The sequence below is a fragment of the Nicotiana sylvestris genome, chromosome 12 (genome assembly GCF_000393655.2).
Source record: "Nicotiana sylvestris chromosome 12, ASM39365v2, whole genome shotgun sequence".
NCBI lineage: Eukaryota > Viridiplantae > Streptophyta > Magnoliopsida > Solanales > Solanaceae > Nicotiana > Nicotiana sylvestris.
The window spans coordinates 161,616,580-161,643,045 of record NC_091068.1 but is presented as its reverse complement, the minus strand read 5'-3'; the positions used below and the strand labels follow the sequence as shown (position 1 = coordinate 161,643,045).

General features: G+C 37.6%; 3 protein-coding genes across 3 annotated transcripts; 2 read left to right on the top strand and 1 right to left on the bottom strand.

Annotated features, from left to right (window-relative positions):
- Positions 1-18,897: 18,897 nt before the first annotated feature.
- LOC104229324 (agamous-like MADS-box protein AGL62) lies at positions 18,898-19,524 on the bottom strand. Its single transcript, XM_009781948.1, has one exon. It carries the CDS (start codon positions 19,522-19,524, stop codon positions 18,898-18,900), a length of 627 nt encoding a protein of 208 aa, XP_009780250.1.
- A 1,852-nt stretch (positions 19,525-21,376) lies between these two features.
- Positions 21,377-22,972, top strand: LOC104229320 (amino acid transporter AVT3B-like). The gene has a single exon (XM_009781945.2). The coding sequence runs from the start codon at positions 21,537-21,539 to the stop codon at positions 22,827-22,829; it is 1,293 nt and encodes a 430-aa protein (XP_009780247.1). The 5' UTR covers positions 21,377-21,536; the 3' UTR covers positions 22,830-22,972.
- A 2,233-nt stretch (positions 22,973-25,205) lies between these two features.
- Positions 25,206-25,936, top strand: LOC104229321 (uncharacterized). Its single transcript, XM_009781946.2, has one exon. The coding sequence runs from the start codon at positions 25,235-25,237 to the stop codon at positions 25,682-25,684; it is 450 nt and encodes a 149-aa protein (XP_009780248.1). The 5' UTR covers positions 25,206-25,234; the 3' UTR covers positions 25,685-25,936.
- Positions 25,937-26,466: the final 530 nt, after the last annotated feature.

Below are 26,466 nucleotides of genomic sequence, written 5' to 3'. Positions count from 1 at the left end.
GATGTAAATAAATCTAATTCCGAAGGTTGTAACTGATAACCCAAAATCGATGCATTTTTGAGCCTTTAATACCCTTTCTTTCTAGCCCTATCCAAAAACCACATTACGGTCCAAAGAAAGACCTTCTGATCAGTCTTTAAAAGATGCCAAATAAGAGTCTTACCGGCGAACATAACATTCTGTTCCACAGCAGAAAGGACTCTGATCCCCAGCGGAAAGAGTCATACCGGCGACACTCCAAATCCCCAGCTGGAAAGTGATACAAATGAGAGAGTCTTATCGGTGAAAACCTTCACAGGCACCATAAGGCGATGAAAGCTGAGAGAAAACCAAAATGAGAGAGACTTGATAGTGAAAACCCTTCGGGCACTACAAGTCGAATAAGATTGAGAATCAGAGGGGGAATCGCCAATGGAAGATCTTAAAAGATGATTGACGACAGAGGATAGGCCACATACGCATGTCATGGCCATTAGAGTCGGTATCTGCGTTTGATAGGTTTTTATTTATAGTTTCTTTTGTAAAAGAGTCATTGTTTCCTTTGTCTTTTATTTTGTTTATGTTATCTTTCTCCTTTCATAAAAAATTTTCCCCAATAGAGTCTGTCCGGTCAGAACAAGTATGAAATGACTTCAAAATATGCCATCAGCTTTCCAAGATGAGATCTGACTAGTATATCCGAATGGTATAGTCAGCAAGGAACAAGCGCGAGGTCAGTGTCAAAAAAGATGTCCCCAGAAAAGGGAATTGACAGAAGGATTGACGAGCGTCAAGAGAGATATCCTTGCCAAAACCAAGGTTATAAACCTCAAAGGCCAAGGCCCATGAACAGAGCAAGGAGAGCAGTGGGCATGATTGGGCGAAATCCATACTAGACTAAAAGGTCGGGAAAATGCCAGTTTCCGAGCTATGCCACAAAAGAAGAGGGATACCCCCAGCAGGAAGGGATTATCCCCAGCACACGATATCATCCCCAACAAGTTGTGGAGCACAGAGAAAGGAAGGAGAAAGGGAAAGCCATCCTAGTAGGAGTATCACAGCCAACCACCATGTTTTAAACTAACAAATTTTGTTCGATTTGAAACAGGTAAAGGAAATGGCATTGATGCAGAAACGCATGCCACAAGGGATATTATCAAACTGGGGCAGAAAATTTTCCTTTCATTTAGAAAATTTTCTGGAAGTCAGGTACCCTCAGCTGATAACATTTTACCCCCAACAGGTAAGTAAATCAAGGGAGGTAGTCTTCGAAGGAAGAAGCTATGCAAAAACAAAAAAAGAAAAAAAGAGAATAAAAAAAAAAAAAAGAATAAAAAGATAATAATGAAAAAAAGAGAGGGGAAAATTCATCCCAATCCCCAACAAGTATTCGAGGTAAGACATTTCAAGTCTTAAGGATATTTTCGGGTTCATCCGCCCTCAAATAGGATCTGTTGGGTTCATCCGCCCTCAAATAGGATCTGTTGGGTTAATCCGCCCTCAAATAGGATCTGTCGGGTTCATCCGCCCTCAAATAGGATATGTCGGGTTCATCCGCCCTCAAATAGGATCTGTCGGGTTCATCCGCCCTCAAATAGGATCTGTTGGGTTCATCCGCCCTCAAATAGGATCTGTTGGGTTAATCCGCCCTCAAATAGGATCTGTCGGGTTCATCCGCCCTCAAATAGGATCTGTCGGGTTCATCCGCCCTCAAATAGGATATGTTGGGTTAATCCGCCCTCAAATAGGATCTGTCGGGTTCATCCGCCCTCAAATAGGATCTGTTGGGTTCATCCGCCCTCAAATAGGATCTGTCGGGTTAATCCGCCCTCAAATAGGATCTGTCGGGTTAATCCGCCCTCAAATAGGATAAGTCGGGTTCATCCGCCCTCAAATAGGATATGTTGGGTTCATCCGCCCTCAAATAGGATCTGTCGGGTTAATCCGCCCTCAAATAGGATAAGTCGGGTTCATCCGCCCTCAAATAGGATATGTTGGGTTCATCCGCCCTCAAATAGGATATGTTGGGTTAATCCGCCCTCAAATAGGATATGTTGGGTTAATCCGCCCTCAAATAGGATCTGTCGGGTTCATCCGCCCTCAAATAGGATCTGTCGGGTTCATCCGCCCTCAAATAGGATCTGTCGGGTTCATCCGCCCTCAAATAGGATCTGTCGGGTTAATCCGCCCTCAAATAGGATAAGTCGGGTTCATCCGCCCTCAAATAGGATATGTTGGGTTCATCCGCCCTCAAATAGGATATGTCGGGTTAATCCGCCCTCAAATAGGATCTGTCGGGTTAATCCGCCCTCAAATAGGATCTGTCGGGTTCATCCGCCCTCAAATAGGATCTGTCGGGTTAATCCGCCCTCAAATAGGATCTGTCGGGTTAATCCGCCCTCAAATAGGATAAGTCGGGTTCATCCGCCCTCAAATAGGATATGTTGGGTTCATCCGCCCTCAAATAGGATATGTTGGGTTAATCCGCCCTCAAATAGGATATGTTGGGTTAATCCGCCCTCAAATAGGATCTGTCGGGTTCATCCGCCCTCAAATAGGATCTGTCGGGTTCATCCGCCCTCAAATAGGATTTGTCGGGTTCATCCGCCCTCAAATAGGATATGTTGGTTTCAGTCTTTACTTTTAAGTGTTGAAATTGGGAGCCCGCCCAGATAATAGAGGCATACATTCAGTCTTTTATTTTAAGTGTTGAAATTGGGAGCCCGCCCAGATAACAGAGGCATACATTCAGTCTTTTTTATTTCAAGTGTTGAAATTGGGAGCCCGCCCAGATAATAGAGGCATACATTCCACGTCTTACCCATAGGAGATGCATTTCCTCCTAAGTTTTAGTTTTACCCATAGGAGATGCATTTCCTCCTAGGTTTGTTTCAGTTTCACCCATAGGAGATGCATTTCCTCCTAAGTTCAGTTTTACCATAGGAGACGCACTTCCTAAGTTCAGTTCTACCCATAGGAGACGCACTTCCTAAAGCAAGTTTCACCAATAGGAGACGCACTTCCTAAGTTTCAGTTTTACCAATAGGAGACGCACTTCCTAAAGTTCAGTTTCACCATAGGAGACGCACTTCCTAAAGCAAGTTTCACCAATAGGAGACGCACTTCCTAAGCGAGTTTCACCATAGGAGACGCACTTCCTAAAGTTTAGTTTCACCCAGTAGGAGACGCACTTCCTAAGAACAGTTATCCCCAATAGGAGACGCACTTCCTAAGTTTATTGTACCCACAGGAGACGCACTTCCTCAAAGTTAAGTTTACCCATAGGAGATGCATTTCCTCCTAAGTTGTTTTTGAAGAAAAAAAAAGAAGAATGACCTAGTCTGATGAACCTTCTCCTAGGATCAAAATCTTAGTCCGATGAATTTTTCTCCTAAGATAGAGACCTAGTCTGATGAACCTTCTCCTAGGATCAAAATCTTAGTCCGATGAATTTTTCTCCTAAGATAGAGACCTAGTCTGACGAACCTTCTCCTAGGATCAAAATCTTAGTCTGATGAATCTTTCTCCTAAGATATCAAAAAAACAAAAAATGACCTAGTCTGATGAACCTTCTCCTAGGATCAAAATCTTAGTCCGATGAATTTTTCTCCTAAGATAGAGACCTAGTCTGACGAACCTTCTCCTAGGATCAAAATCTTAGTCTGATGAATCTTTCTCCTAAGATATCAAAAACAAAAATGACCTAGTCTGATGAACCTTCTCCTAGGATCAAAATCTTAGTCTGACGAATTTTTCTCCTAAGATAGAGACCTAGTCTGATGAATCTTTCTCCTGAGATACCAAAAAGAAAAAAACCTAGTCTGATGAACCTTCTCCTAGGATCAAAATCTTAGTCCGATGAATTTTTCTCCTAAGATAGAGACCTAGTCTGACGAACCTTCTCCTAGGATCAAAATCTTAGTCTGATGAATCTTTCTCCTAAGATACCAAAAATAAAAAAATCTTAGTCTGATGAATCTTTCTCCTAAGATACCAAAAAGAAAAGACCTAGTCTGATGAACCTTCTCCTAGGATAAAAATCTTAGTCCGATGAATTTTTCTCCTAAGATAGAGACCTAGTCTGACGAACCTTCTCCTAGGATCAAAATCTTAGTCTGATGAATATTTCTCCTAAGATAACCAAAATAATCAAAATCTTAGTCCGATGAATCTTTCTCCTAAGATGCTAAAAAAAAAACATTTTGAAAAAAAAAAAGAGAATACATCCTAATCTAGTGTTTAGTTCACTCTCAGCACTGCATCAGTAGTATCAATGGGCTACGATTTTGCTAACGACTCACAAACCTTCCCAGTGAAAACTGGTTTAGGAAATTTTGTTTGTTTTGTTTGTTTTGTTTGTCAGGGGCCTGCCTGTAGAGCAGAAGATTGTTATATGTCAAAGATTGAAGAAGTTAGGGGTCCGCCTGTAGAACAGCGGGATCGTTCAAATTCAAGCCGTAACCCATTGGAAGGCAGAAGGCTACAACAAAAATCCCCAGCACTCAATCCAAGATAGAAGCAACAAGAAGCTCGCCCCAAGAATGCGAGTCAACAGTCTGAGAGAGTCAACAAAAGCTAGTCACAAAAACAAAAAGAAAAAAAGAAGAAAAAGAAAAGGAGAAAAATGAATGAATCCGAAGCACGGATGTGGAGAACAAATGTGATCTGCTCAAGAACTAGCGCCTGCAACTAGCAAGTACCAAGGTTCAGATCCAAAGTCTGTATGAAGCACCATTCAAGACTCAAGACCAAGTTTCAGAAGACTTAAGAGATAGGAATCCTTGTAACTAGTAGCTGATAGGCTTAGTTAGTCTTTTTCAGTTTTCATTTTTGTTGTAATGACAGGACCGCGGACCGGAACCTCAACGGAACGGCACCTCGATCGGCTCTTCACCTCGGTACACTTCACTATCTCTCTCATTTCCGAACTACACGTGGCCTGATTCCTGTATAACCAAGGATATGTAGGCAGCTCAGATACCAGGGCTCGGTCACATTCCCTCCCTTTCCTTAAGTGTAGTCCGTCCAAGTAATGGTCGGGTCAAAAACACGTCTAGTCGTTCTTTGTCGGAAAACTCTTCGTGTTTCCAGTCAAAGAGGGGCAGCTGTAAGCACGTGATTTTTGACCCTCCCCGAGAATTTTCACATTTTTAGTGTGAATATGTGAAATTGGGTCTAGTATAGCTATTTTAACTATTTTTACTTTATTTCATTGCAAAAAGAAAAATTACAAAAAAAGTATATATATAAATTTTAGTTTATGTATCTCTCATCAACTTGAAAAATACAAAATTGCACTTTATTTTTGTACTTTATATAAATTCAAAAATTACAAAAAAATATAATTCTATTAATGTTTTGTAGTCGTTTTAATTTTGGAAAAATACAAAAAAATATTACTTTTTATTTTTTTTGTCTTTATTAAAAACGAAAATTACAAAAAAATAGTTTTATTAATATTCTATAATCATTTTAACTTTGAAAAATACAAAAAATATTATTACTTCATATTTTATCTTAATATTTAAGGAAAACGAAAATTACAAAAAAATAGTTTCATTAATATTTTGTAGCTGTTTTAAATCTTTAAAAAATATTTTAAAAATATATAGTTTTGTTGAATACTAGTCTTATTTTTGGTAGTTATTTTTGCTTACATAGGACTAGTTAAGCAACGTGTTCCTATTTCTCGGGTCCGGGCAAAAGAATAATATTCGGGTTTAAACTACCCGGTTTTAGGCCTAATTTTCGGACCTAGCCCATAATAAACAGTGTCCAGGACACATGGGGAACCCCACCACGCGTGGGGGACATATGCCTTGAACCCCACCACGCGTGGGCTCATTTTTCATGGCAAACCATGCCAAATACACGGACTACACATTTGACAAAGGGAGGGATTTTGAGAATTTTGAAAAAAAAAAAAAAAAGAAAACATGTACTGTTTATCTTCTTCTTCTTAAGAAGAAGAAGCAGAAGAGAACGCAGAAAAGAAAACGGGGGAAAAAAAAACGAAACGATACCACCCTCCTCAACCCATCACCTTCCCCCACCGATCTCCACGTCCAAACACCACAAACGACCCTACTGACCACGACCACCCCTCCCGTCGTCAACCTCCGAACAACCACTCACCATCAACAAACCACCATTGTTACCCATCTAGCGTCGCCACCAGCTTCACCAACACTACGACCAACACCTTCCCTGGTACCTCTACTGTCCAAACCACCTACTGCCGCAGGTCCATCCATGAACGACCACCCTCATCTTCCCAAACACCACCCCGACGCCATAACCACCACCCCCCACGTCCAAACCACCTAACAGGTCCGTCAGTAGCCCCCTCCCCCGCGTCGACCTTACTGCTGTCGACGTCGTTCCGTCTTTCGCGGGCAGTTGTGGGTTGCCGCGATCCCGCCTTGCCGAGTTTTCTGTTTTCCGTCGAGGTCGACTTTGGTTCGTCGAGGTCCGGTACGTCGAGGTGCTGTCCGAGGTTCCGTCGTTGTTCTTCGTTCAGAGAGGTCCGGCTTGAGTTCCGTCGGAATCGTGTTTGTCGTTCTGAGTTTGTCGAGGTGCAAAGGTTAGTAAACCTCGATGTATTAGATAAATAAACTTTACGTTGAATGTTTGAGATGCAATATAAAAATTGGTATGGAAATTTTCTGCCTATGTTTCACTGTCTGCATTTTTGTTCATTTTCATGTTATGTTATTCTTGTTTATTCGATGTCGTTTAATTAAGTTTGGCTAGTTGTTCTATGACACAAGTTTGACGTTAATTTGTTCGTCCTTTACTTCGCTTAGTTCATTCAAAAAAATTATTATTAGTACATGTTATTACTAATCCCGAAATACTCATTCGCTAAAACTCTTTTATTAAACCTCTAACAAGTTATGAGATTTTAGTTGTAAAGAAGCTGTAAGGTTTAGTATGGTTAAAAGCGTAAAAATGGCATCCCTTTAAAAAATAAAAAAAAAATAAAAATAAAAAATAAAAATAAATAATAATAATAAAAAATAAAATGAGACGAGCCTCGCCAAATAAAAGGGACAAATTGCGGGGCCCTCACAAAGTATATGTATTAAATACTTAGATTCCGGGATGGGTCGTTTAGCAAATTTCACGGCCCTACCCCAAAATAATAATGCGCTAGTTGTTTTAGGCGCGCCTTTAATAATGTTATCTCCCTAAGCTCGGGTGCACATTTATGTGACCCAAATCCAAATCTCAACGGAGTCGAAATATGTCTCTAGTCACGGGCGCACTGATTGTGGCGTGGCCCGAGATGCATTTCCATGACGTTGCAAATTCTTTAAAAAATAAGAATGAGATGAGCCTCGCCGAATAAAAATACAAATTGCGGGGCCCTCAGTAAATACTTGTTTAAAATTACTTAGAATTCAGGAGGGTCGTTTAGCGAATTTCGCGGCCTCCGCAAAATAATAACGCGATAGTCTCTTTAGGCGCGTGTTTAATAATTTACTTTCTTAAGCTCGGGTGCGCATTTCATGCGACCCAAATCCAAATCCTAAAACATCAAATAAAATATGTTTCGGATTGTGGGTGCATTTCATGTGACACAGTCCAAAGATATATTTTAAGCGATGTTCACATTCTTATAAAACAATAATAATAAAGCGGTTAAAAGATAAATTTGCACATAAGTTCATATTGTATTAAAAATCAGATAAATAAGCCAAATATAACAGTTGAGCGACCGTGCTAGAACCACGGAACTCGGGAATGCCTAACACCTTCTCCCGGGTTAACAGAATTCCTTATCTAGATTTCTGGTACGCAGACTGTAATATAGAGTCATTCTTTCCTCGATTCGGGATTAAAATTGGTGACTTGGGACACCCTAAATCTCCCAAGTGGCGACTCTGAAATAAATAAATAAATCCCGTTTCGATTGTCCTTTAATTGGAAAAAACTCCCCCTGCGCCCCCCCGGGCGCGGAAAAAGTTGATTCTGCTTGTCCATTCCCCACTGGATGATATGGCGTAGACGTTATTCTTTTGATCTGCCAACTTCGAAGAAATTCTGTAACTTGTGCTCCAATGAATTGTGGTCCATTGTCACACACGATCTCCTTTGGTACTCCAAAGCGGCATATTATATTTCGCCATATGAAGTCTTTAACTTCTTTTTCTCGTACCTGTTTAAATGCCCCTGCTTCTACCCATTTAGTGAAATAATCTGTAAGTACAAGTAGAAATTTTACCTGACCTTTTGCTTGTGGAAGTGGACCTACGATATCCATTCCCCATTTCATAAAGGGCCAAGGGGCTAAAACAGGATGTAGTAACTCAGCTGGTCTGTGCATATTATTGCCGTACCTTTGACATTTATCACATTTGGACACGAAACTGGTTGCCTCTTCTTCCATCTTAGGCCAATAATATCCTGTGCGAATTAACGTTCTTACCAGTGACCGTCCTCCTGCGTGATTCCCACAATGTCCTTCATGTACTTCTCTCATGACATATTCGGTTTGAGAGGGACCGAGACACCTTGCTAGTGGTCCGCCGAACATCTTTCGATAAAGATTACCTTGATATAAACAATATCGTGCAGCTTTTTTGCGAAGCGCGTAAGCCTTTCCTTTGTCATTAGGCACGGTTCCGTGCTGTAAAAAGGCAACAATTTCATTTCTCCAATCCCATGTTAGATGATTAAAATTTACCTCGTTTTTATCAGGTTCAAGAACGGAATGAAATAGATGTATGACTGAAGCATCTGTATTGTTTGCCACGTCTGCTGCGGATGCAAGGTTTGCTAAAGCATCTGCCTCTACATTCTCATCTCTTGGGATCTGCACTACTTTCCAAGTTTGGAATTGCTTTATTAACTCCCGTACCTTTGCGAGGTATTCTTGCATTCGTGACTCTCTGGCTGTATAAGTCCCCAGCATCTGATTAACCACGAGTTGAGAATCACTCTTGATTATAATCTGTGTTATGCCGAGTTCTCGTGCCAATTCTAAACCTGCAATTACAGCCTCATACTCTGCTTCATTGTTAGTTATAGAATGACATTTTATAGCCTGTCTAATGGTCTCACCCGCAGGTGGTACGAGGACTATTCCTAAGCCTGCCCCTTTTACATTAGATGAACCGTCAGTGTATAAAACCCAAGTCCCCGGGTTCGCACCATTAAAAACTAATAATTCTTTTTCTGCTTCTAAATGCATCCCCTGGCTAAAATCAGCCACGAAATCAGCTAGTACTTGAGACTTTATAGCGGTCCTGGGTTGATAAATAACTTCATACTCACTTAGTTCTATAGCCCATTTTGCTAATCTTCCTGAAAGTTCGTGTTTATGCAAAATATTTCGAAGTGGAAAAGCAGTAACTACTACAATGGGATGACATTGAAAATAAGGTCTTAACTTTCTAGATGCCATGATCAAAGCTAATGCTAATTTTTCTAGCTGTGGGTATCGTGTCTCAGCTTCCAATAAGGACTTACTTACATAATAAATAGGAGATTGTTTACCTTGGTCCTCGCGGACTAAAACAGCACTTACTGCGACTTCAGATACGGCCAGATAAATGAGAAGTTTTTCCCCCACCTTCGGTTTTGCCAACAACGGTGGTTTTGACAAATAAGCTTTCAAATTTCTAAGGGCTTGTTGACAATCTTCATTCCATTCAAAATGATCTTGCTTTTTAAGTGCAGAGAAAAACTTAAAACACCTTTCCGAGGATTTGGAAATAAATCTCCCCAAAGCTGCAATTCTTCCCGTTAATCTTTGTACTTCCTTTTTATTAGTAAGTATATCCGGGATTTCTTCTATTGCTTTGATCTGAGAAGGATTCACTTCAATACCACGATTAGAAACAAGAAAACCCAAAAACTTACCTGATGCAACTCCAAATGCACATTTTTCTGGGTTGAGTTTCATATTAAATTTTCGCAAAATTTCAAAAGTAACAGATAGATGAGAAATATGATCATGAGATTGCTGGGTTTTGACGAGCATATCGTCTATATATACCTCCATTGTTTTCCCTAAATGTTCTTGGAACATTTTGGTGACCAACCTTTGATAGGTTGCCCCAGCATTTTTGAGGCCAAAGGGCATTACTTTATAACAGTAAGTCCCCCTGTCTGTGATGAAAGAAGTTTTTTCTTCATCACCAGGATCCATTTTAATTTGATTATATCCTGAGTATGCATCTAAAAAACTTAAAAGTTCATGACCTGCGGTTGCATCAATTAGTTGGTCTATATGCGGTAAGGGAAAGGAATCTTTAGGACAGGCTTTATTTAAATCAGTATAATCTACACAAACACGCCACTTACCATTTTTCTTGGGTACAACTACCGTATTAGCTAACCAAGTAGGATATTTTACCTCACGGATTGATCCGATTTTTAATAATTTTTGGACTTCCTCCTGAATCACCTGGTTCTTGAAAGCACCTTGTTTCCGTTTCTTTTGCTTTATTGGTGTGAAAGAAGGGGGTCCTCATTGAGTTTGTGAGTCACCACATTTGGTGGAATCCCTGTCATGTCAGCGTGGGACCAAGCAAAGCAGTCTAATTTAGCTTTTAAAAATTCGATTATCATACCTCGCATATTCGTGCTTAAATTGGCCCCGACATAAACCTTCCGTTCAGGCCATTGATCAAATAACATCACTGCCTCAAGCTCTTCAATTGTCGTTTTGATACTTTCATTTTCTTCAGGTTCTTGAATTATGTCAGGTCTTGAGTCCAAATCCGTCTTTTCCTGTTCAGTTGAAGTTTGATCTTTTTTACCTTCAACTGTTTCCTGTAATTGCTACTTTTCTTTATTTTCGGCGCTCGTACTTGTTACAGCGTTGACACTTTTAGCCATCTGCTGATCCCCACGAATTTGGCAAATTCCCCATGGTGATGGGAATTTAATAACCTGATGTAGAGTTGATGGGACAACGTCCATATCGTGTATCCATGGTCTCCCCATGATCATATTGTAGGCCATTTCCATATCAACTACCTGAAATTTAGTTTCCTTCACAACACCCATAGCAAAAGTTGTTAGAAATACCTCACCTTTTGTTACTACACTTGAATTGTCAAAGCCTGACAAGGTGTGCGCCTTGGGTATCATTTTGTCTTCAGCTTGCATTTCTCGTAGTACCCTTAGTAATATAATATTTACAGAACTCCCTGGATCAATCAAAACTCGTTTTACATTAGTATCATGTACAAGTAAAGATATTACCAGTGCGTCATTATGTGGAGTTGTCACTCCTTCGGTATCTGCGTCATCGAACGATAGGGTCATGACTATGTACTGAAACAGGTTATGAAGAAAAACCTTGTTTATTTTATGTTATTTACAAATCTGTTACAAGAAAAACAGTTACGAGAAAGTTGTAGATGTATTGTAATACATGTAACAGTCAAACACTTGTTAAAAGTTTATGAATAAAAACTTGCCAAAGTTGTTTCATACAAAACGTGTGTTTTCCTATTACTTTCATCGTATTATAACACCATTATGAAGTTGAGACGTCTTCTTCATTAAGTGTCGATAAAATAAAAGGGCCCTCTTTTATAAGCCTCATGTTAATAAGTCATGAGAAGAATCATAAAGCATTTTCAAAGGATAAAAATGCTAAACTATTCTATAAGTCCTAAATAAGTAAGGAAAAGGCAAGAATAGAACACATTGAAGTACTAACAAAACTTCTTAATATAATTAAAAAGACTAAGTAGAAACTTAGTCAATAAAAGTTTATACAAGTGCCCCATTATGATAACTGGGGACTTTCACCAAAAAATCCCTTAAAAACTAAGGGATAAAACCATCATCCAATTGAAGGGGTTAGCACATCAGAAGTTGCAATATTTATTTCACTTTCAGCCACAGGCACGGTGGCAACTTCTGAAGAAGCAGCAACAGGAACGATTTCAGTAGAGCTTGAAATGTTAGGATCAATTGAAGGGGTTGTCACGGAAGCTTCAACTTCCACAGACTGGGTCATAGAAGTTTCACCCTCTGAAGCTGGAATTGCAACATTTTCAGCTGAAGCAGGAATTGTAATCCCAATTGCTGTAGTATTCACTTCCTCATTTAAAAGTTCTTCTGTTCCAGGAACTTCAAGTGCAGGAGAAGGAGTATCAGTAGACTGTTGGCTTTTCTCGATGGTATCTATGACTTTGGCCAGTTCAGATTGGAAGTCAAAACCTTCTTGAGCAGCTTCCGTCAAAGCATCACGACGAGAATTCAGAAAAGCCCAACTCACTTCTATGTTAAAATTTTCCTCTAGAAGTCCATATTCCTTTTCCCACATAGCAAGATCGTTTTTTAAGATTTGATATTCAGCTAAATGGGAATCAAGGGAAGCTTCAAGAGAAGCATGAGAACTCTTCAAGGCATGAATCTCGTCAGAAGAAGTCTGTAAGTCAGCCTGAGCTTGAGTCAAGCTTTGCACTAACTCTCCTGCATATTCTTCCTTCCTAGCCAAAAGTGCCTTCAGCTCTCTAACTTCTTCACTAGCCCTGGATAATTGTTCTGACAAAGAGCATTCCAAAAGCTCTTTGTCTCTTTTCAATTGGCTTGAAGAGGCTTTGACAGTTGCCAGTTCAGAAGTTAAACCACGGTTTTGCTGCTCCAGGAGATTTTTATCTTCTTGCAACTCCTCTATGGTCCCTTGAGCATTCTCGAACTGCTCCTTCCAATTGGTTGCTTCAAGCTGGGCTCCCCTAGCTATTTCTTCGGCCTCGTGGACAGTCTTTTCAGACTCACGAGCTTTTCTTTCCAGTAGGGAAATTCTTCTCATTAATTCCGTGCCAATAAGGTTAGCCTACAGAGGTAAGTCATGGAAATGAGAGATTGAAGATAATTTAAAAAAAAACTTGTTGGTAGAAATACCTTCAAAGTAGAATGAACTACGTCATTCATCAGAGTTAAGCAGCTATGGCTCTCCATCTTCTTCTTCTCGATATCTCCAATTAGAGGTTCGAGCCAAACATCGGCTCTGCCGGTCTTCCTCAAGAGGCTATGATTGGCAGGAACCTCCAAAGTAACACTTCTCATAGTCATATTTCCACTGCTAGAACCTGTCTCTGTATGATGAACAGAGGGAAGAGGAGCAGTGGAAGAAATGGAAGGAAAAGATGTAGAAACCAACACCGGAGCGGAAGCAGGTGCGGTAGAAACAGCCAAGGGAACGGATATAGGAGCGGTAGAAATTGGCAAAAGAACAGAAGTCGTCAAAACTGGTAAAGAAATACTTACGGCTGGCAGAGGAATGGAGGAAATAAGAACAAATGAGGAAAGAGGAGCTTCATCAAAAACAGGGTCGAGCTCGCCACTCCCGAAACCACTGTAAAAAAGATGCTGAATTGACTCATTATTATCTCTTGGTTCGGCGTCCTCATCAGATTGAATCAAAACAGGCTCGATGGCGGAGGTACGAGCAGGAGTGTTTTCAATTTCATTATCAATGATTATTCGTCTCCTGGCCCTTGGCCTGGTAATTAGGGAGGTACCCTCCTCTTCTTCTTCAGAACTTTCCTTTGTAGCTTTTCTTTTAGGCAGCAAGGCTCGAGCCTTATCCAAATCAAGAGCAGCATTCGCAGACATGCGAATGGCCATAGCTACTTCAGCCGTCATTCCTCTAATGCCAAATCCTGATTAAAGGATGGATATACATGATTAAAGTTGAGGAAAAAGTGATTAACATGTAAAAAAAAAAAATTTCATAAAAAATGGGGGATACCATGTGTTTTGACTTTCCAGCCATGTAAGGAAGAAATTGATTTCCAAGTTCTCTGCTCCCTAGAAGCAATCTTCAAAAGTGAGTCTACCCAACCACGAAAGTTGGGAATAGGTTCCACATCTCCCATGGTTGCTACAAAAAACCAAGAAGGGACGAGGTTAAAAACAACATTCTTTTGAAATTCTCAAAAGTAGGTACGGTAAATAAGAGGAAACTTACGTTCAAAATTCCACTTCTCAGGAAAGGGAATATTTGTTTCGCCAATCAAATCCACTGTACGGACAGCAACGTAACGGATATACCATCCACGATCTTTATCATCCTCAGGGTTTACCAAAACTTTTTTGCTCCTTGCAGTTAAGGTGAAAACCCCATGGCGTATTAAGTTGGGATGGTATAGATGAATGAGATGAGAAAAGGTGAAATTGACATTGGCCTTGGATGATAAATATCTCAAACAAGCCACTGTTCTCCACACCAATGGACCAATTTGGGCCAAACAAATTGTAAAGAAACGACAAAAATCGAGAATAACTGGGTCAATCGGAGGATTAAAACCTAAAGTGAAGGGGTAAGTGTAAACAGAAGAATACCCACTTCTAAAAGAGGAAATTCTTTTATTTGGGGAAGGAATTGACATTCGGATACTATCCTTCCAGTTACAATCTCTTCTTATGGTGGGGATTGTAAGCTCGGTTACTAATGTTGGGTAAGTATCGGCTCTTTCTAAATTTTTAATTTGTTTTTGAAGAGACGTTTTGTCACTTTCAAAAGACAAATCGCCGGGAACTATATCATCAACTGAGGGTTCTTGAGAAGGATCAAGAATTTCCCTACTTTTAGAAGAAGGGGCTTTTGGGATAGAACTCCTTGAAGAAGAACCAGAGGAGCCGCCTCGCGTAGATTCTAACCCTGTTCGAAGCCTACTTCCTCCGCCTCTTCTGTGTCTAACAGGGGCGTTGAGGAATTGATCTAGAATTGGAACTTTTTTACGGTTAGGGTTTGAAGAAGACATTGTTAAGAAGGAAGTATGTGCTGAAGATTTGTGAAGAAGACAAAGTTATGTGTAAAATGGGAACCGTCAACTTTTTAAGTGTAATGATGAAAAGCCTATAATAAAGGCAGCTATCACTTCGTAAATAGTGAGAATGAAGAAGTCTCGAAAAAGGGTATGAATAGCGGAATCAATTAGAAAATGACACATGGACAGAACATTAAATGGAAAAGACTGCTGAGACGTTAGTACTGTCATGAGCATTAATTGTGGCAAAAATTCCTTTTACATGAAGATCCACTTCCCAATTATTTAATTGATAAAAAAATGGAAAGTGGGGGGACTATCTGTATTGGAAAAAAACTGAGTTTATATTTAAAAGATGATGTGGCATGACACGTGGATTAGTTAAATGGTCAAAGCGCAGCAATTGACTAAGAGGCACGGATGGAAACAACCACGGGAAGAAGAATTTAAATAGGTACGAGACGACGCATAGATACGAGTCTCGTACCAATTTAAATTATTTACAGCCAACGGATAGAAGGCATTGAAAGCAAAGATCTGGTGACAGAAAGGAGTCCAAATTCATTATTAAATACTTGATACGTTACGAAATTGGTATTTAATAGGAATGATTGTATAACGGCTTATTTAATATCATTTATTACTCATGATTATATCATTAAAGCTGAGGCTTCATTCCTTTACCTAGAATTATCTATAAAAGGAAGAAGTATCATCATTTGTAAGGACACAGAATACTATTGAGAATTTATTGAAATACACACCTATTTGCTTCTTTACCATCGTTCTCAAAAGTATTTTATTTTTGTCTTCTAATTATCAGTAACCCGAATTTCTTTTTAGCTTTGACCAAAGACTCAGATTTTTGGTTAAACAGCTATGTATATAAAGCTAATGGCTGGAGGAAGTATTACTATCTGTTTTGATTCTTGACAAGATGCCGAGGTTCCCTGATTTTCTTCCTTTAGGCACCCCGTTCGCATTAGTCACTTACCAGGTTTTTTTGGTGTCTAGTTTAGTTAACCAGAATGCTATTTAAAATTCTAACAAAGTACTTGTGGAGTTTAATATTTCACTTAATTGCTTTCTGCTGAATTTTAGCTTTGCCATATTGCAGAATGCAGAGGATATCACATTCTGGACGTAACTTATTTAAGCTAACAGGACCCTAATTGAATTTATATTGTTGTGACTGGAGTTTTAGATGCTGATGTTGTATCACTTCTGCTGATAGAGGCAGACCTATGTACAGAGAAGAGGGCTCACTATACCCCGTTAATTTCTGCAAAAACTCTAGATATATATGTTGAAAATGTTTATATATTTTGCTTGGAACTCTTAAGATCAAAAGTCTGATGGGGCTGTAGGAAAAGATTTCTTTTGTCATGACTTAGACATTTCTTTTGAGAAGCTATTATTTAAAAGATAAGGAAGAATAATCGTGTATCCATTTAAAACCTGTTTTATGTCATTTTAAGGTAGGTCATCTCTAAATTGAACAACCAAGCCTAGGAAATAACTTTAAGAAGTGCTTCTTTTGGCGTTGTTGCAGGCTAAGCCTGACACGATGTCCTCTGGAGCAAAACGGAAAGCTATAACACCAACAACGGAGCTTGCTAACGAGCCTTCATCGATCAGTGCTGTAAAGAAAAATGTCAAGGAGTGGACTTGTGCACTTTGTCAAGTAAGTGCTACAAGTGAAGCTGGCCTTAATATGCACTTTGAAGGAAAGAAACATATAAGCAAGGAAGCTGCTTCAAGAGGAGAGAACTCCAACATTGGGTTTTTAACGAAGAAACCTAAATCCATGCAACTTGTAGAATCTTGCAATGACATGAGACAAGGGCAGAAATCAGAGGAAAGCTCATCAGGTTCAAGCGACAATGTTGAAAATGCAGATGACTTGAAAAGCATGCAAATAATACAATCGACGAAAAGCAAAACAATAAGGAGCATCAGAAAAGAGAGTACAAGTTCTGGTGTGAGACATGCAAAGTAGGCACCTTCTCTGAAAAGGTAATGGAGGACCATAGGATCGGAAAGAAGCATGCTCGGTATCTGCAACAACTTATTAGCAAGAACAAGCAGTGTTCATAACAAATGACAAGGGAGATTATTATTATTACTCCTCTTTATGTTTATGTACTTATGTTAGAATTGCAGAAGAATGATTGTGTTGAGCAAAGTAAAATGTGGGAGCTTCTGCCAGCCAACTAGTGGAGTAGCTTGTTTTTTTTTTTCTTTTTTTTTTTTCCGCGAAGGAAATTGGATGTTATCAATTTTACTTTTCAAAATAGGCGAAATACATAAACGGCCCCTTTAAATTGTCCAACGACCACCAGACACCTCAACTAGCTATTAAGTATAGGGGCCTTGAAAATAAGTGGTTTCTTATTCTCCGTTATTTGGTTGGTTATTTTTCAAGAAAATATATCAACTTAAAGCAGGTAAAGTACTTTTAAGTTAGGAAAAAGAAACCCAAAACAGTGAGATTCTGATACCCTTCAAACCTCTATACTAACAAGAAATCCACTCTTTCTCTATACTTGTATTCAAACTATTGTAAAAATTAATAAAAATGTTCTCTTGTGTTCTGACTAATTATCTCAAGCTGGTAAATTGTTATAATAACAAATTGTCACTAATTTTAGCAAAATTTAGTTACTTACTAATTTGGTATTTAGATATACTTAGGCTTCATTTGTATTTTTTTAAGATTAAGACATTAAGACATCTGAATCTGAATATACATCTGAATATATTAAGATGTATATTAAGATCTGAATACTAAATAATTAAGACTGTTTGATTTTTAACATCTGAATATATAAAATTTATCTTTATTTGAAAATTAATAAATATAAAATTCAAATGAAATACAAACTAATCTAATGTTCTATCAATAAAATATTTAGTTTTTTAAAATATGATAGTCGTTAGTGGTGATGGCTAATGGATAAATGCCGAATAGAGACGTTGATTGGTGGTAGTTTTGGTTGATGATGGTGGTTCATGCTAGTAGCTAGTAGTGATTGGTAGTGGTGGCGATTATGATTGAGGATGGTGGTGGTGGGTGGTGATAGTTAATACTGGCGAGTGGTGGTAGTAGTTGTGACTGAGAAAGGTGGTGGGTGGTTGGCGGTAGGTTATAATGATGGGCAGTGCTGGTTGTGGTTGTTGATGGTGATGTGGTGGTCAGTTGTGGTAGTTGAGGTGGATGAGTGATGATTGTGGGTGAGAATGATAGTGGTCGGAGTAGTGGGGATAGTGGGTAGTGATGGTCGATAATGTTGGCAGCTATGATTGAGGATGATGGTGGCGTGGTGGTGTTGGAGGTGGTGGCGATGGTGGTGGTGATGGCATGGTGGTAGTTGATAATGGTAGACGGTGACGGCAATTAATAATAAATATGTAATAGCATCCTAATGAAATTAAATCTCTGTTATAGATCTTAATCATACAGACCTATTCAAACCCATTAAGTGATTGTGAAGTAGAAAAAACAAACACACTTAATGATTAAGATCTGAATAATAAATATTCAGACTTTAAAAATAAGCGCACTTAATTTGAGATCTGAATGATTAAGATTCAGACCTCCATTAAGTGCAAACAAATGAGCCCTTAACTAGCTAGCGCTAGTGCACTACAACTTTTCAGCCTCCTGCAGGTTCCCTTCATTACCTCTGCTTAAATTTCGTTTAATCACTGTCATGAAGAGGCGCACTCTGAGATTGATGTCCAATAATTTTTATAGTAATGGCTGAATGTTTTTGAATCGCATTTGTTTATTGTGAATCCATTCGACATATGTGCCTTCACTCGGGCCTAAAAAAAGAATATTAAAGTGACATCAAAGCCTGGTCATAATGCCGCCTCCACGCAAGCCCTCGGTCACCGAGCCGACTTAATTACTTATTGATTTGGTAGTTAGCGAATTTTAATACAGTCATGTCACTTAAAAGATAATTATAGAGGTAACAGCCTATAATTAGGAAACGGAAGAAACATTACGCTATATTAATATCATTTAATAATGAAACATCTATTGAGATCAGCCAACATTTTGTTGTTGCTTAATTGCAATACACAAACTGAATAACAAAGGACTCAGACCAAAGGCCACCAGTGAGGTACTGGCTAGATTAACTTAACCAAAAGAAGGGATAAAACATTAAAAGAATCCATGATCATAATCCAAGATATGGTTATTAGTGTAATTTGAAGCATCCATAACTGGCTTGATGTCATAGTTATCAAAAATCCCAACACCATTTGCAATCAAAGAGGAATAAATACTATTTTGATGAGTGGTTACATTCTTGTTCAAATCTTCCATTGAATCCTTTAATTGCTCAAGCTCATGTAAAGCAAGTTCACACATAGGGGCTTCCCACCAATATTGTTTTTGCCTAGTTTTCCTCATTTGATTAAGTGTTTCTCCATTTTTCTTCTCAACTTCAAGCTCAACAAGTATTTGAGTGAGTTTCAAGTTAAGGTCAAGGACATTGACATATCGTTGACCCTCGACGAAATGAAGTCGATTGGAGATTATTGGATGAGGATTTCTTGAAAGGAACTTATCGATAATAGACTCAATATTAGGATGGACAAAAGAGTAAACTTTTCTTGCAGGGGAGAAAACTATAATGGCGATTTCAACTCCACATAGTGTACATAATTCACTAGCTTTCTTGAAAAGTCCTGAACGACGTTTGGAGAAGGTAACTTGGAGGTGATTCTTCATCTCTATTTTTGCAATTTTGATCTTTTTCCTACCCATGCTAGGGTTTTTTGCCATGGCTAGAACTATAAAAACCAACACAATTGTTCTTATTTGTGTGGATTGAGTGTAAACATGTACTACTACTATTTAAAGGGGGTTTGGAGTTTAATCTGCAAGTTTTTGCTACATAATTGTCTTTAAATGTTTTTACTACTATGTTTTTTTATGTGTAACTCATTTATGCATTTATTTGGGAGTTATAATATCTTGGTGTCTTAATGCACCTTAGTTGGCATATTATCAAAGTAATAATCAATATTCCTCATAGAAGTCAACAATATATTCCAAAAAAAATTCTCATATGAGTCAATAATTTATTCAATATATCCCATAATCAATACTTACAGCTTGAAGTATTTGTATTTAGCAATTGTTAACACTTAACCCTTCTATTAGTTGGTCCTAACGGAGCTAGTGAGGGGGAAAAAAAATGAGAAATAGTCAGATTTACAATTGATAATTGAAAAATAGTCATACTTTTAAAAGAAATCAAAATTTAGCCATTTTTTTATTTAAAGATAAAATTAAACAAAAACACCCTTAAAAATCCGGAAAAATTCCAGCATAATATGTTGGAATTCGAATTTTTTACATATGAGATTCCAGCATAATGTGTTGGAATTCCATAATGTGCTGGAGTTCTAACATAATATGCTGGAAGTTTATACGTAGGAGCTCCTAATCCAACATATTATACTGGAACTTTCCGTGTGCTGGAGTTCCAACATAATATACTGAAAGTTTATACGTAGGAGCTCCATAATCCAGCATATTATGCTGGAACTTTCCGTGTTCAGCAAAATAGTAGCTATTTTTAGTAACTTTGCAAATGTCGACTACTTCTTAATTATCAGTCCGAAAACGGGCTAGCTCGTGCTATTTTCACAGCTAGTGAGGCAATTAATGATGGTAATCGAGAGGAGTCAATAACCTCTCAAAAATAAATGATTATAATGTGAGAAAGAGAGAAAATGTTCCCCTAACATTAGATACATATGATTAGTTATAAATCATTTATTCCAGTAATGAGTTGGAACATAAAGCCAAGCTAGTAAATTCTTATAGTTGGATTATAATTATGATGTCGTAATTAACTTGAGCCACTAATTAGGTGACCATAATTGTAGATCTTGATGGATGCTAATCATATAATTTACACAAAATAGAGATAAAAATGTTAAGTGTAAAAAATTGTCTTGGAAGGAAATCGGTTCATATTATCTTCTATATTACCAAATTAAGCTTATTATAGGAAAATATTTGTTATATATATACACACACCTTTTTTTCACTTTCACATTTATTTTATTTTGCTATAATGATGATATGAGTTGAGTCTAAAGAAAGAAGAAAAAATTCTTATAGTTGATCCCAACTCATTTGGGACAAGCCGTTGTTGATGTTATTGGAGCTTGATTAGGCACAAATTTTAAAATGTAAAGAATAAAAGTAGACTATTGAATATTGCAGTATTATAATTATCGTGTGTATAACATACAAAAATACACTTTGAATTTGTAATTTAAACATGTTATGTTATTCTTATAAGGGAACTTCGCAATATGTAACTGCTGAAATTAAAAATTTACTAAATATAAAATTAAGCATTCTTTTTTACACAGACTAAACACAAAAAATAAGACATAAAACTATTTAGAATTAGTAAGTAATAAACATTTTCCAACCATATCTATCCATAAATAAATAGAATAGTTAATTTGATTAATAAAATTCAATTTTTACCACAGGATTCTCCTGAGAAGTAGGAGAGAAGTTACCAATAAACAATGGGACACATTGCTTCATAATAGCCACTAAAGTCTCCTCTTTACGCAAAAGTATTTCAAGATTTTAATAACTGCAGGTGTGAGGTATCATAACACAAACAGGAAATAGCATAGAGATCTGATATGATAAAAACTGAATCAAATAAATGGTTTCCTTTCTCCATTAAAATTAATCCCTTTTGATCATTTTCACATTTCATTCTCTTCTGGTCACAACCATTCATACAAATCGTTGCCAATATGGCCATTGGCTGCAATGGAAAAGCTGCCATTGGTGAATCATCAAAAGAGTATCTTTTACCTAAAGAAGAAACCCCAATTCTTGAAAATTCAAAATCTTGTCTTCCTAAAACATTTGCCAATTTCTTTATTGCTATTGTTGGTGCTGGTGTTCTTGGCTTACCTTATACTTTTATGAAAACTGGTTGGATTACTGGTCTTGTTACCCTATTTTCTGTTGCTGCTTTAACTTATCATGGTATGATGCTTTTAATTCATACAAGAAAAAGACTTGATCTTTCTTTAATTGGTGATTCCAAGATTTCATCTTTTGGAGATCTTGGTTTTGTTGTTTGTGGTCCAATAGGTAGATTTGCTGTTGATGTTATGATTGTTTTAGCTCAAGTTGGATTCTGCATTGGCTATCTTATTTTCATTGGCAATACTTTATCTCATCTTTTGAGTTTATCAAAAGGTTTTGGAATTGGAATTCCTTTGTTTTCATCTACTAAAAGTTTGTATATATGGGGTTGTTTTCCATTTCAATTGGGCTTAACTTCAATTCCCTCATTGACACTTTTAGCCCCTTTGAGTATATTTGCGGATGTAGCACAAATTGGTGCAATGGGTGTCGTTATGGTTGAAGATGTGATGACTTTTACGAATCAATGGCCGTCTGATATACATGCTTTCGGGACAGTTTCTACTTTCTTTTATGGATTAGGCGTCGCGCTATATTCATTTGAAGGTGTTGGAATGGCTATACCATTGGAAGCAGAAATGAAAGACAAATCTAAGTATGGTAAAATATTGGCTTTGTCAATGTTCTTGATTGCTTTAATATATGGAACATTTGGAGTAATGGGGTATTTTGCATTTGGTTCAAGTACAAAGGATATTGTCACATCTAATATGGGAAAAGGTGTATTGAGCACATTGGTAAAAGTTGGTCTTTGTATTAATTTGTTCTTCACATTTCCATTGATGTTAAATCCAGCCTTTGAGGTATTTGAGAGGAGATTTTGTGATGGAAATTATTGTGTTTGGATGAGATGGATACTTGTTTTGGGAGTGACATTAGTGGCATTATTGGTACCTAATTTTGCTGATTTTATGTCATTGGTTGGTAGTAGTACTTGTTGTACACTAGGATTTATTTTGCCAGCATTATTCCATTATCAAGTATTTAAAGAAGATATGGATCGAAAAGGAGCATTTTTTGATTTGGGATTAATAGCCTTAGGGGTGTTTTTTGGAGTTTCTGGTACTTGGTATTCCCTAGTTGAAATGTTTGCTGATGCCAAAAATGTTTAATATATTTCAGCTTATGTTTATTAATCAGTTAATACAATTGGATCATGTAATATTCTGATTCTTGAATCTCATTCATTGTGTGATTGAGATATTTACTAACTGGTAATTATTTATGAGCTTTTAGTGTCTTATTAATCGTTTGGGAATGTGATGTAAAGCTCTTGCTTTATCATTTAACATGCATTGTGTAGTGTTTGCTTGAGCAAAGGCGAATCCATGATAATGAGTCCAGCTTTAAAAATTTTCGCATCGAAGGCTAATATCTGTTGAGATTTTAGTAAGTTTTACAAATAAATCTATACTATGTGTCAAAAATTATATCAGTTGAACTTGTAAACGAAAACCTACATCCTCCCCTGAGCTAAAGAATTGACCGAGGATTTATTCGTGACCAAGTTCATTTCTCTTGATATGCAGAGTAATTGAAATCTTAATGGCTTCCAGAATGGCAAGATTTACAACACCTATTATTATACTCCTTTTGTCTCAGTGCTTATACTACTTTTTTTAAAGTAATTTCTAGATATATAAATTTTGTTTCAAAAAATTAAAGATGATATGTCTGAAGTCACGAGTAAAATTAAGAAGTTTTGACATTCGAAATCCGAGATTTGCCATATAAATTGGGAGATACGTGCCTCTATTTGTATGGGGAATTCACTGCTGATAGATCTCGCCCAGTGTCCCCCTCCTTTCCCCGCCGCCTTCCGACCCACGGGAGTATACAATGACAATGTCGGGGCATGAGTGCCCGATCGTGAGACTACCTGTTGAACGTCCGATGGCACCTTGCTCCGACCTGAGCTATGCAACAACGAGATCTCCCTTGATCCTTGCCTTATCTTATTAGGAGCGGAGCCAAAGGCGGACCTATGCTATACCGAGAGGGGTCACCGACAACCGTAAAATTCAGCAAAAATTACATGTATACATGTATCCGTTTTTAGAAAATAGTGATATATTAATAGTGGAAACCCTCTATACAGAGAAAATTTTGGTTGAATCCAAAAGTGTACCTCCGACCTTTAAATCGCCTAGAGCTAGAACACAACATATGGATTCGGCCGAACTCAATAATTTTTATCCCAATTATATTTTTGTCTTAAAATTTATCGGGTATGTACAATTTATTAATTTAGAATCTAATAATTTAAACAGATTAGATTCATAAATTCATAAACTTTAAATTCTTACTCTATCTTTGGTTGGTTTTCATAATCTACTTCAAAGATCATTTGGTAGGCTCACGTTTACTTTTTTATAGCCGCAGTTGCTCAATGAAAAAGTCAGAAAGAAAGGTAATCACATGCGACATGTTTTCAATTGAAAGATACATTACTTTAATTGCAGCTATGGATGTCAATGGTTTGATTAAAAAATGATAATATCTAGTACTATATTTTGGTTTTTCTGTTTACTTGTAATTAAAATTAGGGGTGTGTTTGGTATGAAGGAAAATATTTTTCGGAAAATATTTTTCAATTTTCTCATATTTGGTTGGCTTAAATGTTTTAGAAAATATTTTCCTCATCAACTCATTTTCCTCCAATTGGAGGAAAATATTTTCCCTATCAAGAGGAGAGAAAACATTTTCCAAAACTCTTTCTCAACCTTCTCCACTCCTATTACTTATCCTCACCAATCCACCCTCACCCCAAGAAAAAAAATTTATTTTTTACTTTTTTTTAATTTTAAAATTCTGTTTTTTTCTGCACCCCCATCCCCAACCCCCTCCCCCCGCCTCCCCTTTTTTCTGCACCCCACCCCCATTCCCCTCCCTTGGAAAAAAAATATTATTTTAATATATTTTCAGTTTTACTTTTTTCATCTTTCGGTTTACAGGTTCAAAAATTTACAAGTTCTAAAGTTATGAGTTCGGAGGTTTATGTGTTTCGAAGTTTACGGGTTTAGAAATTATAAAGTTTAGGGGTTCGAAATTTCGCGGTTTCGAAAGTTTTGCGGTTCAGAAGTTTATGAAATTTGTGGGTTCGAAAAGTTTTTGGTTCGAAAGTTTATGGCTTCATGTTTATTGTATCAAAATTATTTATAAATACTCTTGAGAAAATATTTTCCTTGATTTGCGTACCAAATACCGAAAAATAAATAAGATTACTATTTGTTTTCCAAGAAAACATTTTCCGTCGTACCAAACACACCCTAGATTTTCTGTAATTTTCCAATAGTTTCGATTATTTTTATATCGGTTTAATTGAAAGTACTACCATAATTGAAAGTAAGCCCTGTTAATTTCTGTAGATTTATCATTTACCATGACATTACCAAGTACTACATCATTTAAAATGAAAAGAAAAAATATTTCGCGCCAAATCTATTGAACTCCCGCCAAACAAATAGTAATATAAAAAGGAATACAAAATGGCAGAAGCTCAAAGGTCAGGTTAAAAATGGGGGGAAAAACACAGTACTGGTTACTGAAAACAGAGCCAGGAGAATGGTCATGGGACGACCAAGAAGCAAACGGCGGTATATCAAAGTGGGACGGAGTGAAAAACAAGCAAGCTCAGAAGTATATGAAGTCTATGAACGTAGGAGACCTTTGTTTCTTCTACCACTCCGGGTCCAAAGCCCGGCGCGTTGTGGGTGTTGTCTCAGTGGCGCGTGAATGGTACACAGATGATGATGGTGGTGGTGGTGCGGTGGATGTAAAGGCGGTTGGTGAGATGAGGAGGGCTGTAGACCTGGCGGAGATGAAGAAAAATGAAGGATTGAAGGGTTTTGGGCTTTTTAGACAACCTAGATTGTCGGTTGTACCGGTGGAGAAGGGTTTTTGGGATAAGATTTGTGAAATTGGAGGGGGATTTGAGAGTGATGGTGGTGGAGATTGTGATGAGTAGTTTTGCATACCAGGTGTTTGTGTTTTTGCTTAAGAAAGCTGCCCATCTTATGGATTTTTGGGGTGGTTAGGTTTTGGTAAAGTAGTATTTCGACTTAATGACATATATAGCTTGTTGATAGTGGTGGCTTATATATATTCTCTGCTTAAAACTTTTGATCTGTTTTTATATTGATTCCAAAAGTTTAGAGTCTTCTGTGTAGGAAAAACTAATGTACAATCTTTGTCAATTGTCATCAGTAGTTTTGAGAAATTAATGGTGCAAACAACTAAAGAATGGAAGCCAATCTCTTCAAGAATATGGTACTCCACTTTTGTAATGCAGGAACAATAACAACCCCTATCTTGTGGAGATAGAGATGTTTCCAATAGATCCTCGTCTCAGGATTGTAATGTAGGAACGTGATTCGAAATTGGCGTGAATAGTAGCTAGAAGTAAAAGGACACAGCAACTACAAGGACTGAGGGGATATTCAAATCCTAAAGACAGTAAAAAGAAAATATCAAGGAAATGAATTTGCTTGGTAGAAGATCTGATAGGTAACTTTTTCTCGGTGAGAGCCTACATAAACCAGTCATTTTACATTAGCAAGTTTAACAGGAAAAATTCCCAATTCGCCGACTCAATGGACATTGCAAATTAAGAGCAAAACGTAGCAGCATGCTAGTTTCAACATTTTGTGTGTGTGTGTGTGTGTTTTATCTTTATGTTTATAACCCTTCGTAGCACGCTTAGTGGAGAAAATAGGAGCTCATGTGCAGCAGCAACTTAAGTGATGACCA